General features: G+C 35.8%; 2 protein-coding genes across 5 annotated transcripts in view; one reads left to right on the top strand and one right to left on the bottom strand.

The window, feature by feature from the left end:
• The window catches only part of pum2 (pumilio RNA-binding family member 2), a 66,370-nt gene extending 59,525 nt beyond the window's left edge, over window positions 1-6,845 (bottom strand). For all 4 annotated transcript variants that reach the window (XM_051139568.1, XM_051139570.1, XM_051139569.1 and 1 more), the window contains exons 1-2: window positions 6,679-6,845; window positions 4,430-4,796 (exon numbers count right to left, since the gene is read on the bottom strand). In XM_051139568.1, coding sequence (XP_050995525.1) covers window positions 4,430-4,783 — 354 coding nt within the window. In that variant the 5' untranslated portion in view covers window positions 4,784-4,796; window positions 6,679-6,845. The remainder of the gene's footprint in view (window positions 1-4,429; window positions 4,797-6,678) is intronic.
• A 7,023-nt stretch (window positions 6,846-13,868) lies between these two features.
• Window positions 13,869-16,194, top strand: LOC127183493 (rho-related GTP-binding protein RhoB-like). Its single transcript, XM_051139572.1, has one exon. The coding sequence runs from the start codon at window positions 13,933-13,935 to the stop codon at window positions 14,521-14,523; it is 591 nt and encodes a 196-aa protein (XP_050995529.1). The 5' UTR covers window positions 13,869-13,932; the 3' UTR covers window positions 14,524-16,194.
• The last annotated feature ends 1,835 nt before the right edge of the window (window positions 16,195-18,029 follow it).

The raw sequence follows: 18,029 nt of genomic DNA, 5'->3' as shown, positions 1-18,029 counted from the left end.
ACTCGAGACCTACTACAGCGTATGCACGCATAACATCCAATACATATTGGATCTGATCAAGCTACGTCATTGTGCTACAGGCTGCAGTGAGGACCTCTTGTAAAAATCGGAAAAATAATACCTCTCTCAAAAGAAATATTAAGCAGACATGATAATCCACGCTTTTTCCAGTGTACAGAGATTTACAAGAGTATTTTGTTGTTTGTTAGATGCAAAAAAAACAAAAAAAAACACACTGATCTGGCAAGGTATCAGAAACAAAACGAACGGAAAACCGTGGTTAAAAACCGAGGTACGTATTGAACCATGGACAGTATTGTTACATCCCTAATATATACACACATATACACATATGCATACATATTACATATATACATGCATATACACACAAAGAGATATACACACATACTTACACATTATATGTGTGTGTGTGTGTGTACTTGTTTTTGCTACATTGACCAAATGTCCCCACAAGGATAGTAAAACCTGAAATTTTTGACATTGTGGGGACTGGCTTGAGGTCCCCATGGGTACAAAAGCTTATAAATCATACAGAATGAGATTTTTTGAGAAAGTAAAAATGCAGAAAGTTTTCTGTAAGGGTTAGGTTTAGGGGTAGGGTTAGGGTAAGGGGATAGAAAATACAGTGTGGAGAGTATAAAAACCATTGCACCTATGGAGAGTCCCCACAAGGATAATAAACCAGACTGTGTGTGTGTGTGGGTACGCGTGACCCCATCTGTGAAAACATACCTGAAGACACATAATGTAATTCTGAGACTAAGAACTTGTCATAGCCATAAAAATGATGAAAATAGGTCATTTGTGATAAATGCTGACATTAATGATAAAGGATGAAATTAATGATTTAACTGACACTATGTTTTATTACTTTGTGCAAAAACAGACCTTAATATCAATCCATACAAGCCAAAATCGGCATTACCAGACTTTCAAGAATAGCCTATTTGTTTTGTTACTCAATACTCTGTCAAGTTAACCAGCTTATTTTAGGGACATTTAAAGCCTGATACATGTTGAAATGGGCCACGTTCACAGTGTCAGTTTTTGGGATTGACAACCGCATTTACTTGCAGGTGCGAGTCCCGTTCACACAGCAGCTTACAGTCGCTTTTCAAATACTGTCTGTATGAACGTGCAACAGGAGCCAAGCCCGTATTCTTTACGAGTAACCATAGCAACAGTGACCAAAGCAATATTAAAGATGGCGATGTCCGTGAAACTGGAAAACTTTCAGATATTACGTTCACACAGCGCGTGTTTTCCGAGAATGCGGTTAGGAGTCCTGAAAATTTACGGGTGTGAGTTTGGTTATAGAATACGGTTGTCACACCCGTAAATAACCATACTGTGTGTGAATGTAACCATATTAAGGACTCAAATACGATATTGACAACTGTATTCTGTTGCTGTGTGAACGTGGCCATAATTTGGTCTTTAGATGCTGATCATGATGCTGATGCTTCATATTGATGAATTCCTATCTGATATGAAGCACGACGCTGTGAACAAGTTTTCATCGAAGCAAAAACAAACAAACAACAGAACAGTCTAGATGTTTAAATAATAAATAGACCTGTTTTACAAAACTAAGAATTTTCCCATAAATGTGTCATATATCCCTGAAAATGGGTGGATCTCAGCTTCAGTGTGGTATATGGCACAGAGTAGTTATGGTTCAAATGTGTTGCAGTTTTAAATGTAAGCTTATCTTTACATTGTAATTTCTCAAATTTTGATTTCTGAGTCAAAAAAATAAGCAAATCTTTGACATGGCCTAACTCAGTCAATATTAAACATATAAAGGTTATATATTTCACAGAATGTTCTTTACTTTATGTAGGATGATTTTGTCTAGAAAACAATGAATCACAAAAAAAAACACTTGGGTTTTCACAGAAAGGGTCTCTCTCACAACACACACACACACACACATATATATATACTAATTACATGCACATATATGTATGTATGTGATGCGATCTGGGAAAACCCGTTGGATGTCGCTTTGGTACCTCGAAAAATAGGCTGAATGTCAATTTTTTGTCAAAATGATGTTTTCATTAAATTATTATTCAATAACATTGTCTAACATCTCTGAAAATACATTGGCAAAATTAACTTATTTAGTGCAGAAAGAACTGTGATTTATTGCAGCAAGCAGAAATTACTGTGTCTTTCTCTTATGTTAAGAATGCGCTGGGGAGGTGCTTTCTCTTATAACCACATAAACAGTTAACCTATCAAAATAAACCACGCAAGATATTTAATAAAGGTGTATCAATGCACATTCCCTGCAAAGTCCTGTGTAAACTACGGCATATGGCGGAGTGCAACAATGCAGTCTGAAGTACTGTGGCTGGTCACTTAAACCATCTTACTCATCTCAATCTGCTCAATCCTGGTGATGTCAATGCCCTAAACAATGTTATATTGGACTATTTCACATCCAGAGATGAAGGATCAGATGATGAAGTTAATAAAGAGGAGGAGTTGGATGACGGTCTATTTTATGCACAGTGCGCAAACAACTGCGTTGCGCTCGCTTTTCTAAATGTAAACTACAAGGTAGGCTGCATTATTCGTGCTATCTAAATATACAAGGTGTGATCAAAAGTTTGGAGACTATGCCCATGAAAACAGATGTTTGTGTAATGATGCAGTATAGCACTCCTGACTTGACAGACAGCTCCCGTTAAACCCGTGAATTGGAAAAGAAAGCTGTCTCACTTTAAACTTCTGTTACGTTCAAGCTATGGACAAAACAAAAACAGTTTTGGAAAGGGCTTTCATATGGTATCAATACCTAAAAAAGGTAAAATTTCACCATGTGTTGGGTTTTCCTAGATCGCATCACACACATATGTACATACATATATATATATATATATATATATATATATATATATATACACACACACATATATATTGCATTGCAGCCTAAATATTTGTGTAATAAATTTTATGTTAAATTAAATAAAATATTTATTTCTGAAATTACAGTTTGTAATGTCTAATTGATATATTCTCAGTTGACACAAAAGTAGCTTTAAATAATTTTTTGTGGTATTTTCAGTGTCAGATTTATTTTTCGATTAATTAATCAAAACATCATGTAATTATTTAGATGAAAAATTTTAATCGACTGACAGCCCTAATACATACATACATACATATATATATATATGCATATGCATATATATATGCATATGCATATATATATATATATATATATATATATATATATATATATATCAGGGGTGTAACGGTACACGCGTCACGCTTCGGTACGTACCTCAGATCAATGGTCACGGTTCAATACGATTTTAGTACGACAGGAAAAAAAAGCTACGTTTCTTTTCATTTATTTTAAACAGACAGTAGTACAAATTAAAAAAAATTTCCACCTACATGTGAAAATACTAAATATTATATCAAATTAATGTCATATATAGGCTATAAAATCTGCAGTACATATGTACATACAAAGAATAAATACTTGAAATATATTTAATTTAGTTAACTGATAGACAAGGGGAAAAAAACGGTGTGACACGTAACGTAGCCTATATTTGCTGAGTTTTAGATGTGTTTTGTGACAGAAAGGAAACTCAAATGGCAGAAAGCAACATTCTGTTTGTTTTTTTTTTTTGTTTAAGTTGATTTTGCTGGTATGAGGAAAGTTAAAGTAATCGCACCCCTGCACACAAACACAAAACATATCAGTTTCAGCCTTTGGTACCTTATCAAAATTAACAGTGAACGAAACATCAGTGCGCCCGCCTCAATGTTAGAACGCGACTGAAGTACAAAGTCTATAATCATGCATTTGGATGCATCGCAAATATGGAAATATTATGGAATATTTCGATTTGTGCCGAATGAGAGAGGTAGGATACAAGAGCACAAAGCTCCATTTCGCAGACAGTTGAGTGCGCAAGCCTTTAAAGTAACGTTATACTCCTTGGTCGGTAAGAGACACATTCAGAATCAGCACATGGTCACTGTCTAGTGGGCTTTGTTTACAAGTGCGCAACTCCTGGCATTCGCTATTCTTCTGCTGGCGGTTATCAAACAGCACTGCATTACTGCAGGTGCCCCCTTCTGGAATGAGGGTGAATTGCCTGTATTCGTCATAAGGCCTCATGAACCGAACTGAGATGCCCGTACCGTGACGGTTCGGTACGAATACATGCATCGTTACACCCCAATTATATATATATATATATATATATATATATATATATATATATATATATATATATTTTTTTTTTTTTTTTTTTTTTTTTTTTTTTTTTATGAGTTTACAGGTTTGATATTTTCAATAAGTTGGTGTGACATTTAAGTAAACAGCCCCCTGTCATTGTACCCATGATGCTTTGCACTAGAGTCAGGCTGAGGTGTTTACCTGGTCAACATGGTTTCCATCACCAGTGGGCCAGCGGTGTTTGCTTGCAGTGCAGCCACCCAACTGCTCCCCAGGCTGCCTTTGAAAAAAATAGCCCACAGTGGCATCATCTTGCGAACGACCGCTCAGTGGAGGTTGAGGGGTGCCAGGGTTGGGATTTGCCACTCGGTCCATACCTGGCAGAGGGTGAGCTCCTCCAGGTCCCTGCCCAGGACCTCCTACAGTGGCTAGAGAGCTCCCCGCATGGACTCTGACCCCTCCGGTCTCTGGCGCACCATTTGTGTGCAGCATCCCACCTCGCGTCTCCTGCCAGGCCACGTCATTCATACCTAAGATGCTGCATGGAATGCTCATTCCACGGAAGAACCTACAGAAAAATGTGCTGTTTTTAAAGACCAGGGAAGTTGGCATTTAAAATAGGTTAAAGGTTATATCATTTAAAAAGCTGTATATCTTGAACTATTTGAAATACAGAATCACTGTAAAATAATTCTAATGTTGTGTAGTGTGTATGCGTGTGTGTGTGTGTGTGTGTGTGTGTGTATGTATGTATATATATATATATATATATATATATATACACACACATACATACATACACTGCCCTCCAAAAGTCTGGAAACTGATAATTTTGCACTGATAAGAGAAACTACGAAAACATATTTTATTACATAAACAGTTTATACATAGAAAAAAAAAACTTACATTTTCGATTCATCAAAATATCCACTATTAGCAGCTATTACAGCTCTGGATAATCTAAATTCATTGTATTCTAAACTTAATCAGGAATCAATTGTTGAAGCTATTAAGGTGTGCTGACTCAAAAATCTTTTAAAAACCTGGGCCAACTTTAAACCAGTAACCAGGCATCACAGCTGGCAAAGGGGCATGTCTGACTTTGACATGTATATATTGCCATTATTATGTAATCATAGTGAAAATTATTATTGCTTCTCTTCAATGTCAAGTTACTTTAACGTATTTGCACCAAAAAGTGTTAAGGGTTTATGCTGATATCCTCCAAAACCACACTTTGCTAGGGGTGTTTCCAAACTTTTGGAGGACAGTGTGTGTATGTATATATATATGCATATGTGTGTGTGTGTATATATATATATGTGTGTGTGTGTGCATATGTGTGTGTATATATATATATATATATATATATATATATATATATATATATATATATATATGTGTGTGTATGTGTGTGTATTTTATATATATATATATATATATATATATATATATATATATATATATATATACACACATACATACATACATACATACATACATACGTATACACACACACGATGTGTGTGCCTCACAAATACACAAATATAATAAGCTAAGCTGTGCTATCAAATACAAATAAAACTACATAAATTATCAAGAGAACAAAGCCGCAGAATTAATTCCTGTTATCTTCACAAATGTGTCCAATAATGTTTCAAAAGCAGGATATTTAAAAAAAAAATACGATTTTACATTTAGTAAATACGTTTTAATAAAGACCCGAAATCACCCGTTTCTATGTGAATGTTTTGGGTGTACAGGAATAGCAGAATGCTAACAGCTAACTTAACACACAAATGATGGAAGGCGGTGTATGTGGGCTTTATATTAAAGTAAAATTATGCTGTTTTTACCTTTGATGCTTCGTGCTCAAAACAAAATCTTTAAATATTTGTCTCAGTACTGTTTTTGTTTGACGGGTTGATCGGTCTGTCTGTTGTTTGCTAGCATCGCAGGGCCCGTGACTCCGCCAGCTAGCTCCTCGCTAACAGTCAACGCAGAAGAGGGCTTGTTTTAAAACAAAAACTAATTTATTTCTATTTAAAATTCAACAGCGTCATTGAACTGATAAGATACTGCAACTGAATAGCAAATCCAAATGTGTACTTAAAAAGGATCGCAAGTCCGACTTCATTGTGTTTGTTTCTGCTAATGCGCGAGACGCTTTGTTGATAAAACAACACTCAGGCCTCTCACCTCTAAAAGTTCGTTTGACAACCAATGAATTTCTTAAGACCCATTTACAAATAAGTATACATCTCTACACGTCGACCTCACTGTTATAAACCCAACAACACGGATATGTCACAAGAATTCATTAATAATGCTCCACGTCTTTTGGATGATAAACTCACAACATGGCCCCCTGCTCGAGCCCCTAAACAAAAGGGGCAACAATTGACGTTCGCTCTACGATATATCTCTTACATCTGGTCAAAGATACTCACGCGTGGTGTGTGATGATGTTCAAGCCCGATGCTTCAAGGCTAAGACAGACGCGGTGTTGTGTATAAGTTTAGTATCCGTGGAGATGGGGTGAGTGTGTTTTAATGATTAGGTGTTGGAGGCGCTTGTGTAGGAGTTTGGGAGGATTGGTGCCCTCCTCCCCTATGCACACACTCTCTCACACGCAACGCATCCAACGTCAGACTCAGACCTACACACTAAAATTTTTGATTATCACATTTATATTCACCGATCTTTACGCAAACTACTGTTTTCAATTTCATGAAGTACACAGGTTTGTTAAGATTGTTCATGTAACATTTAAGTGTAAAAATGTGTTTTTTTCCCTTCCCTTTTTTCCCTTTCAGAAATAAATCTAAAAAATACATTGGTGTAAGGCATAATGTAAAGTCATTGTCATTATCACAAAATAAATCCCTACATAGTGTTGTATCACCTATAAGCGGTGTATTTTAAAATAACACTATATTATTACACTTATATTTACATGGCAACTTATCAAGTCAATTCAATAAATAGGGTTAGGGTTAGGGTTAGGGTTTCTGTTTTAAACTTTCACATAGTATCTTTAGGTTATAATAACATTAAAAATTCAAATCCAGATTTTGATTTTTCAAAGATTTAATATAAAAAACGATTATTTTTTCCCAAAATGCAATAAATCCATTAGGGGTCTACACTTACTTTTCTTTTTAGAGGAAGTATAAGTGATGGAAAGAGATGGCATGAGTGCCGTAAAATTCATAAACTCTTGCTGAGATTAATGTTTTAAATATACAATTTTGAACATAGAAATATTAAATGATTTGACAGTTTTTCTTGATTGCTAAAACACTATAACCAGTCTTTTGAACTAAAATTTCAAAAAGCACACCCATTTCCCTGCATTATAAACACTATTCCCCTGCTTTAACACATGAGTCAGATTTGGTGAACTGTTACTGCAAAACTCTACACACAAATCCCTACATTTCTCAGTGCTTACACCATGTGATAATTTAGAAAGCACTAGCATTAAATATTGTTCACTCAAATCTGCAAAGTTTGAGCTCAGTTAGCACACAATTACCCCAAGTAAAAACACTAGGAGCCAAAATTTATCACACACCAATCAGAACTTTCGATGAAGCACTTCAATACACTTCAAAAAGCACTCAGAAATGGTTACAAACAAAGCGCTGGAGAGTTCTGAAATGGCCAGCAAATTAATTAATTATGAGTCCAGATCTGAATCCCATAGAACACCTGTGGAGAAATCTCACAACAGCAGTTGGGAGATGGCATCTTTGAAATCTGAATGACCTGGAGCAGTTTGCAAAAGAGGAGTCCAAAATTCTAGTAGAGAGGTGTAAGAAACTCATTTATGGTTACAGGAAGCGATTGATTTCAGTTATTTTTTTGAAAGGGGGTGCTACCAAATATTAAGTTAAGGGTGCCAATACTTTTGTCCAGTGCATTTTTTTGGGTTCTGTGTGGAATTGTATCTGATTTGACTTCTCTGTTTTTTTTTGTTTTTGTTTTTGTTTTTTTTTTGTGTGTGTGTTATTCCAATGCAAACAAAAAATAAAAAAAAAATAAACATGTGAGAACCAAAACATTTGCAACTGCAACAATTTTCTGAGAGAAGGGTTGCATTTTCTGACAGAATTGCAAGGGTGTTGATATTTTTGACCATGACTGTGAGTATATATATATGTGTGTGTGTGTGTGTGTGTGTGTGTGTGTGTGTGTGTATATATATATATATATATATATATATATATATATATATATATATATATATATATATATGTATAAGCTGCGAATGCTCTGCATACCCAGGCTGTCTGAGAGAATGAGCTCGCGGTTAATTAATATAAACATAATTAGAAAATTGTTTATTTGACAAACAACGATAATTTTTTGTAAACCTACGTCAGTTGCGGAAGCTTCCGCAGCTTTGGCGCCTCCGCTCGATTGCTATGACTCGTCAGGATTGCTGTGCGTTCTCTGTGTTTTGCTGGCATGCGGCTGATTTCATGCGAGAGGTAAGCTGAAGCAGGAAAAATGCCATGTTGATGCCAGCCAAAAATCACATTGTGTTTGATGCAAAACTAACTCGACTAAATCAAACGAAAAAAAAACATCAAAACTGTATATTTTCATGCTTTCTCAAGAAAAGCAAATTTTTAAAATCCACTGAAAACATATCCTTGATGTTTGGTCATAGACAATGTTGAAGTTACAAACAAAGCATTACTGTTAACAAGTGGTAAATTAAAAAAGTTTATAAAAATGCATTTGAAATTTAAAATAACACACATCAGACATCAAACATTTTGAACATTTGGATATTGTATTTTTATCTCTGTTTTCTGTATGCTTGTGTTGCTTACAGTTAAGGTGCTTCTCTGATTTTATTACTTTATTATATTTTAAAGATATTATTGTTTTTGGTATTTTGCATGAAATGTTATTGGAGTCACCCGGGTGGGAGTTATAACTCACTGGGAATGAAGGGGAAAAAAAAACATTCAGTCGATGCAGAGACATATAGAGCAGGGGTCCCCAAACTTTATCCAGAAGGGCCGGTGTCCTGCAGAGTTTAGCTCCAACTTGACAACACACCTGCCTGGAAGTTTCAAGTATACCTATGAAGACCTTGATTAGCTGATTTAGGTGTGTTTGATTAAGGTTGGAGCTAAACTCTGTAGGACACCGGCCCTCCAGGACCGAGTGTGGTGACCCCTGATATCCACCTTATTTTTCGCATAAGAGTAGGTGCAGCCATTTGTAATTTTTTTGTGTCTGGCTTCCGGTCTCATCCACTTCCAGCTATTTTTAACTGCACAAAAAGCTTGTTTTGCTGCTTGATATTGCAAACTGGCGTCTTACCATATTATTTTAATGTATCATCTTAATTATGAACACACTGGTTTGTAGTGCAAACTGTTTTACCGTTTACTGCACTACGACATTCTTCTCATTATTTCCCTATGGTGGATTATGAACTGGACATCTAACACATTACCAGAAAACAACTGACTTCCGCATTGAAAAATAAGGTAGATAGAGTTTCGAGTTTTTGTTCAGGAATTACAGGCTACCCTAGCTAACCAAGGTGTAAAGCTCAGATGTGCTAATAGACAGTCATGGCACTTTGAACTCAGATACTACATGTGAATTTTCAAGTCTTTGGACTAACGAATGCGTAGTTATAGCCATTTTATGTTTTTGTTCCATTACATCGCCACACAGTGGCCAAATACCGCGATTTCAGTCGTGTGACCTCAGATTAAGGTCTTGCATAAGTGTATTAATTTTGGTTTTAAATATCTCGTTTGGATGAAAAGTTATAGTTATATATATGTTTTTTTAAAAGTGTCCTCGCAGCGATTCCAAGGGCACCGTGAGGGAGAGGGGGCCCAGATTGTGATTTTTTTACAGTGCCCCCTGGGGTGGGTACTACCACCCCTCAAAGTTTCAACTCTCTACGCCTTACGGTTTGGTCTACCCGATCACTTGAAGGAAGGGTGACCAGCCGTCCCATTTTTACTAGGACAGTCCCGTATTTAAGCTCTATTTTAGTGTCCCGACTAATTTAGAACAAATCAAGTTTTGTCCCGTATTTCAAAATTTCTTTACGACTGGGTGATCAGAGCCAGTAGCAGTGTTCTGTCACACGAGAACAGCCTAATTAAAGGTAACTAAGCTCGTTGTAGAACAAAATTACCATCCAATCACAATTCGTTATCGATTAATTTGCAGTAAGTGAAGGCGGGATAGGCAGAATCACGCTGAATGACAGACACAAGAAGCTCGGCCCCAGTTCTCCTTGCACCTGAATTGTCAAATACACACAGTTGTCAAAATGTCCATTGTTTGAAGTATCTCATGTACAGTGTCTGTTATGGTTTAAATGAATGTAAATAGTTGGGTAAAACCCCGATATGTGTCAGTATATTGCATTCATTTGGTCTTAAAAGGGACAGCAGTCTCATTAATGTTAATCAAACAACAAAATATGTTAAATGTATACATGTTAAATAAACCTACTGTATTTAAAAAACAAGTTTGTTTAATTTGCATCTTTATCAATTTGTCTTATGGTTTCTAAATTGCTTCTTTGTTTTTTTCATATATATATATGTATATATAATATAACAAAATAATAACACACAAGTGTGTGTGTGTGTGTGTGTGTATCAGGGGTGTTCCTCCGAGGACACTGAGGCAGTGTCTCCTCAAAAAATTGGTTGAGACAATGCAGATATTACTACATATGACATTAAAGGGGTGCTATTATGCTTTTTCACTTTTTGAACTTTAATCAGTGTGTGGTGTGTATCTTTGGGCATAAACAAGATCTACAAAGTTACAAATCTCAAAGTCCACTCCAAAAGGAGATATTTAGTTTTTTTAAAAATCCCTTTTCAAGAACTACAATGAACGGCTCCTTTGGACTACAGCGTTTGTTTTCTGCATGCAATGATGTCACAACACAGTCCATGGACCTTTCTCACATTTCCGGGTTTCTCATAGCGGAAGTCGCCATAGCTGGGTAAAATCTGAGAGCAGTGAATGGGAGAGTACCACAAATATATTTTTTGCATTCCCATTTGCTCAAATAGCAAAAGAAAAACTACACGATAGTGTTTTCACAACTTTCAATCAAAGGAAAAAAATTAGCTAGACTGATATCGGCAGTCAGAAGAGAGAACAATGTCAAATTTACAGATTTTGCAAGCTGATGATAGGACCTAAAACTACTGTAGCGTATTATTTACTCACCCTCTATGCATTCTAGGTGTATATGACTTCTCTCTTTCAGACAAATACAATCGGAGTTGTATTAAAATTTATCCTTTAGCTTTAAATCAAGCCTTTTCTCCCTTTTCAAGACTTTGTGAGAGTAATTTTTGTTTTTATATCATCATATTTAGATGATGATAAAAATAATGAGTTTTTCGAACGACCAAGCATGAAAGCATGTTCTAGTACACCCACAAAACAAAATCAAGACTTTGTAAAAGAGCATAATAGGACCCCTTTAAAAGTATGAAAGTTTTATAAAGTAACACTGTCCAACAGCGACACCCGCAGGTAAAGTTACAGTGGAGGCTTCCCTCCCTTCACCCAGTAGACTTTTAACAGAGACCCCATAGCATGCTGTGACTTTACTGGGGGATAATTGAGAATATTCATTCTCAATTATCCCCCAGTAAAGTCACAGCAAGTCACGGGAAAGTCACAAAGTCACATGGGAGTAGTCATCACACTATAATTAGATATGATCGGTTATGATTGGATGTGACTGGTTTGTGCAATAAATCCCGCCTCTTGTTTTCATGCAAGATCTCAATCTTAAATGAAGAAAATGATGGCGTTAATGACTAATTGTAAAGTAAGTAAACAGCTCTCCTGCTTAGATATCACTGCTTTGTGTCATATCGAAATAAAACTTGAAATGGCTTGAAAACACTGTGTTAGTTAACGTTCAGTTTGATTAAATGAAAGATATATCTTTGTGTCTGTGACGGTGTTTACAGAGCTTTTATGACGCTGAGTTAAATAAGCTGACTATTAAAAAGAAACAGCTGAACTTCAGTTCATTGTTAGTTAATATTCACAGTGCATTAACACAACTTCTGATTTTAATTATGCATTAGTAAATGTTGTAATTAATATTAACTAGGATTAATAAATGCTGTAGAAGTGTTGTTCATTCTTAGTTCATGTTAACTAATGAAAGCTTATTGTGAAATATTGTTCAAATTGTTACTGCCTTTAGTTATTCTTTTGGAATAAATGTAAAAACACCACAGGGTCCACAGGGATCAATACTTGCTTCCACACTTTTCTCTCTGTATATGCTCCCTTTGGGCTCTAACTTCAGGAAGCATGGTGTCTCATTTCATTTTTACGCTGATACCCAGATTTATTTACCCCTTAAACGCTCTGATAATAACACCTTTGACACTTTGTTGGCTTGTATGAAGAACATAATCTGAATGTCATCAAATTTTCTCAATCTCAATGAAAAGAAAACTGAAACTATACTTTTTGGTCCCCCTAGTGGCATTCCCTTAAAATATGTCAGTAATCACTCTGTCACATCCCAAGCCAAAACTCTTGTTAAAAACTTTTTTGCTTGACAGTGAGTTGAATCTTGATAGTCAAGTAAATTCTGTGGTTAAATCTTGTTTCCTTTAGCCCCATCTCCTATCTAAAATCAAGCCTTTTCTCTCTTTTCAAGACTTTGAGAGAGTAATTCATGTTTTTATATCATCATATTTAGACTGCTGTAACTCACTGTATTGTGGAATGAATGCCACTAGCCTGGGCTGTCTCCAGTTGGTCCAAAATTCATCAGCAAGACTCTTAATGAGCCTCTGCAAATTTACTCCTATCACTCCTGTCTTAGCTTCTCTGCATCGGCTGCCTGCGTGAATAGGAGTGGAGTTTAAAATTCTTGTTGGTCTCTAAATAATTTAGCTTCCTCATATTTATCTGAACTGCTTTCCTCACATAACCCCTCTCAAGCTCTTAGATCTGGTAGTCTTAACTGCTCACTGTTCCTAGAGTGAAATTAAAGCAAAGGGGTGAACGTGCTTTGCTGTTGTTGGCCATAAACTCTGGAATAGCTTACCAGTTCATATTAGATTTGCACCTAAATCTTTACTCAGAACACATAACTTTTCTATCGTTTTCAATGTCCCTTAAGTTCCACCGCTGTAATCGATTTTTGGCAATTCTGGTTTTATTTCTTATATTGTATTCAATCTTTTTTTTTTTTTAATGTTGATATAATTTGGTTTGTTTTAGCTGTGATTTTATTTTGGATGTCCTGTTTACTTTTTATTTTATTTGATGCTGTAAAGCACATTGGTCAGCTCCTGCTGTTGTTAATGGTGCCAAATAAATAATTTAAACTTGAAACTTACATTGTTTAAGACAAATTACATTGTCTTTTTGTCAGCTGAACCCAACATAATAAGAAAGATTATCAAAATTTTTTTTTACAAGTACTGTTCATCCCAGACTGCTTGTGCTCAGTGAAAATTGTTCCGGCACAACCTGACTAATGTGGAAAGAGAGTGAGATCAGAGGCACTCCCTTACACTGATTGGATTGCTATATTAGGAAATCGCAGAGCGCTTATAAAGTCCGTACCGACACGTTCTGTGTAATGTTTAACACTGCTGCTTACGCAGTTATAAGCGTTATTACGCTATTTTCAGGTCTTGTTACACTTGATGGCGAGTATTCGTAAAAAGCTAGTGGTGGTTGGGGACGGAGCATGTGGGAAGACTTGTCTGTTAATCGTATTCAGCAAAGATGAATTTCCAGAGGTTTACGTGCCCACCGTTTTTGAAAACTACGTCGCAGACATTGAAGTGGACTCCAAACGAGTTCAGCTGGCTTTATGGGACACGGCGGGGCAGGAGGACTACGACCGACTGAGACCTCTGTCCTATCCAGACACCGATGTCATCCTCATGTGCTTCTCCGTGGACAGCCCGGACTCTCTGGAAAACATTCCAGAAAAATGGGTGCCGGAAGTGAAACATTTCTGCCCTAATGTGCCTATTATTTTGGTGGCGAATAAGAAGGACTTGCGGAGCGATGACAATGTGAGAAGTGAGTTGTCGAGAATGAAACAGGAGCCCGTGAGAACGGAGGACGGACGTGCCATGGCTGTTCGCATTGGAGCGCACGATTACATGGAGTGCTCTGCCAAAACCAAAGAGGGGGTTCAGCAAGTGTTTGAAATCGCCACTCGAGTATCCTTACAAAAGAGACCAAGACCATCCACTGGCTGTTTGAACTGTTGCCGACTAATGTGAGGGTTCATGGGACACCCTCCTCAAGAAGATGGCTATTTAGCAGAATTTACTTTTGACTCATAGAACGCGTGAGTGCATGTATTGTGAGGTCAATATTTAAAAGTTAAAGTCATATGGCCCACTCTACAAGACATCCAGGCCTGCCACTGGATGGACATTTGCTAAATTATTTAAATGACTTAATGACTGGCACAGTGGTCATAGTTCATGGACTGCCCACTGAGAAGTTCAAATATACCAACAGGCTTCAAACCTTAAGTTTGTAGGCTTAGCAGTGGCTTGTTTTTGTGAGCATGCTTGCAAAAAACTTTACTTTTTTTTTTTTTTTTTTTTTTAGAATATGCCCCAATACCTTAAAATGTTCAGTATTTATGTTACCCTGTCAAAGCTAAAGGATTTATAAAGACACTTCTATCATAATGTAGACAATTATAAATTATATAAATTATATTTAATTTAATTTAATTAATTAAGGACTAATTTATATTTTAATTCTTATTTAATTATTTTAGGACATGGACCACATTATGCTACTTGTAATGTGCTGTCTGTTAATTGATTCAAATACACTGGCAGTTACTTTCTCAAAACAGTAGTTCACATGTGCTCTGTATGACAATAACTGATGTATTTTAGAGGTATAAAAGTTGCTGACGGAGATCTGAGATTGACACTCTGTGACTACTGTATGGTTCTCAGCTGGTCTTACTTCAGTGTGGCACAAATGCTAACCCAATTTAATACCTGAAAGTGGTGACCTAGAAAAAAATTGAAAGACAATTTTGTTTGAATAGTATTTGTTCTTGACACTTGAGTGTTGATGTGCATACAAACTGGCTTAGATTCAGTGTCTGCAGAAATTATAGTGGCATTTATTTATTTATAGCTAGTAAACTAAAATAACATTGACTAACAAAATGTTTTAGTTCTATCTTATTTGAAAATTCTGCTTTTACATTATATCTAACCTTTATTTTTAACATTTATTTATGGTAAAAAAAAAAAAAAAAAAAAAAAAAGTTGAAGTTAAGTTTAAGCCATAAAAAAATCATATAGTTCAGTAAGTAACATTTAGCCTTGTCTCAAATGAGAACTCCTTCATCATGAAAGATAGTAAACTCTTTGACATTCACTCTCACAAATGTAAACAAATATAATATGACAGTACTTGTATTATTTGTTAATGCAGTTAACATTAAAATGCAAATAATACATTTTACAAAAGTTTTTGTTGTAATGTGGTTGAAAATTGCTGGCCCACTTTGGCTGAATGTGCTATATAAATTCCATGTAGAGTGAAAAAGCTGTAAAATATGATCACACTTAAAGTTAAAGGGTTTATAGAAAACAGACAGAAAATGTGTTCTACACGATTAAATTTAAATGATTTCTTGTTTAGCTTTTTGTTAACCTATTTGTTTTTGCATGTGTCACATTTTTTAAATATGTTGTAGAGTTCATTTTAATCAATACTCTTAGATTTTACATTCTTTTGTTTTTACAGATTTTTTTTCTTTAGGTGAAAGCTATATAGTTTTTATTGTTAAATATGCTGCTGAATATGGTTGTTTGATCATATCTGTTAATAAACATTAAAATGAGTAACTGTGTTTTTATAATTTTTAATTTAGATAGTCTATTTTTTTTATTAATCAGAGATGACCCACCTATACAGCTGGACAGTACAGTTAACAAAGATAATAAAGAAAAGAAAAAAACAGGCAAGTTTAGAACCACTGACTTTGTCTTCTGTTACATCTCAGAGACATTTGTGGATGATTTGGAACACTTAAGTGGGACATACCCACCCCCAGCTACAACTGCAAACTCATTTGTAGTACTATAATTTAAAAGCAAGTGTGTCATTTGAATTAAACAAGTCATTTCACTTCCTTAGGGTATACTTAATTAGTAGGTATATGTTTCACACATTCGTAAATAGGTTTTGGATTTTGTTGCAAGTAAATACGTCTATACCTCATGTTTATAGTTTCAGCAGAAGATTAGACAGTAAATCAGTAGTCTCATGTTCCCTTTATTAACTCGCAAAAGGCATCCAAGCTAACAAAAATGTGTTCCAAGAACATTTTGCTAACATTCCCACAAAGTTATGAAAACGTTATTTCTGAATGTTTTCTAAACTTTCAAACCATCCAGTTTTTTTAAAAAAAATGTTTGAGAAACATTCTAAATTTGAATGTTGTCTCTATGTTTGAAACACCCATATTTTATGTTATGAGAACATTTTTTACTGATTATACAGACATGGACAAACATTCCCTTTGATCATTTACCCCTTGTTATGACAATGTTATTTCTGAATGTTTTGTAAACGTTCAAAATGTCCATTTTTTTTAATGTTTGCAGAACATTTTTTCTTGGTTATGTGAGCATTACAGGAACATCCCAATCTACCATTGCAATAATGCTGTGAGAACCTTATATTTGAATGTTCTCTCTCTGTTTAAAACACCCATATTTTATGTTATGAGAACTTTTTTACTGATGCTTAAAAGGTCCCTATTACCTGGGATGGGTGGTCATCGACAGTGACCTACCACAGAATGTGTTGTTGACTGTAGAATCTCGCGAAGGTGTTCGGTCTCTCCCAGCCCGCAGCTCTACAGATGTCTGCCAGAGAGGAGCTGTGTACTAGTGCAGAGGAGGAAGCAGCACTCCATGCAGAGTGAGCCCTTACCCCCGGGGGCATGGCTTGCCTTGGGATTGGTACGTCAAAGCGATGGCATCCACTATCCAGTGGGCCAACCTCTGCTTCTGCTGTCCTCCGTAGAAGACAAAGAGCTGCTCAGAGCTTCTGAAACTGCAGGTGCGGTCCACATATATGCATTACACTCTAACGGGACATTGCTAAGGCTGGGTCTGCCTCCTCCAAGGACTCCAAGAATTCGGACACGGAGGACTGGCTGATAAGATGCCTCCCATCCTGAATTAATTGTTTCTTCTTCATCGCATTTCAAGCCAGCACCCCCACAGCATTCCGCTGCACTTAACCTTTCACCCCTTTGGCTTCAGCTTTTTTTTTGTTCCCCTTTGTATTTTAACACCCGATCGGTCTAACCTGTGTCTTCTTATCTTGAGTTTTTAATGCCTTTTTGCTCTTTTAGCATGTAGTGTCAGGTCTTGTCCTTACATGGATGTTTTTTCTGCATGCTAAATTCATCTTCTGTGTCTCTTGCATTTTCTTTTATTATTATTGTTTTTGTTTTTTTTGTTTTTTAAATAAATGTAATTGGATCCTGCTGTACTATGTGGATTAGTTTACCTCAACATTACAGTTGGCTCTTAAGAGAAGAGTAAGGGTATAAAGATACTCAGAGACAAAAGTTTATTTCTGTATTGTTAGTTTAGATATTTTATCTGCAATGTTAAAATTTACTGTTTTTGCTATGTCATTGCTAAATCAAACCAGTAAACTGTAAACATACATCTGTTTTTACTTGATTTCTTAAACTGATCACTTAATTTATATTTTATTAGTAGTATTT

The sequence above is a fragment of the Labeo rohita genome, chromosome 20 (genome assembly GCF_022985175.1).
Source record: "Labeo rohita strain BAU-BD-2019 chromosome 20, IGBB_LRoh.1.0, whole genome shotgun sequence".
Lineage (NCBI taxonomy): Eukaryota > Metazoa > Chordata > Actinopteri > Cypriniformes > Cyprinidae > Labeo > Labeo rohita.
The sequence above is the reverse complement of the archived record's forward strand: the minus strand, read 5'-3'. Positions and strand labels throughout refer to the sequence as shown.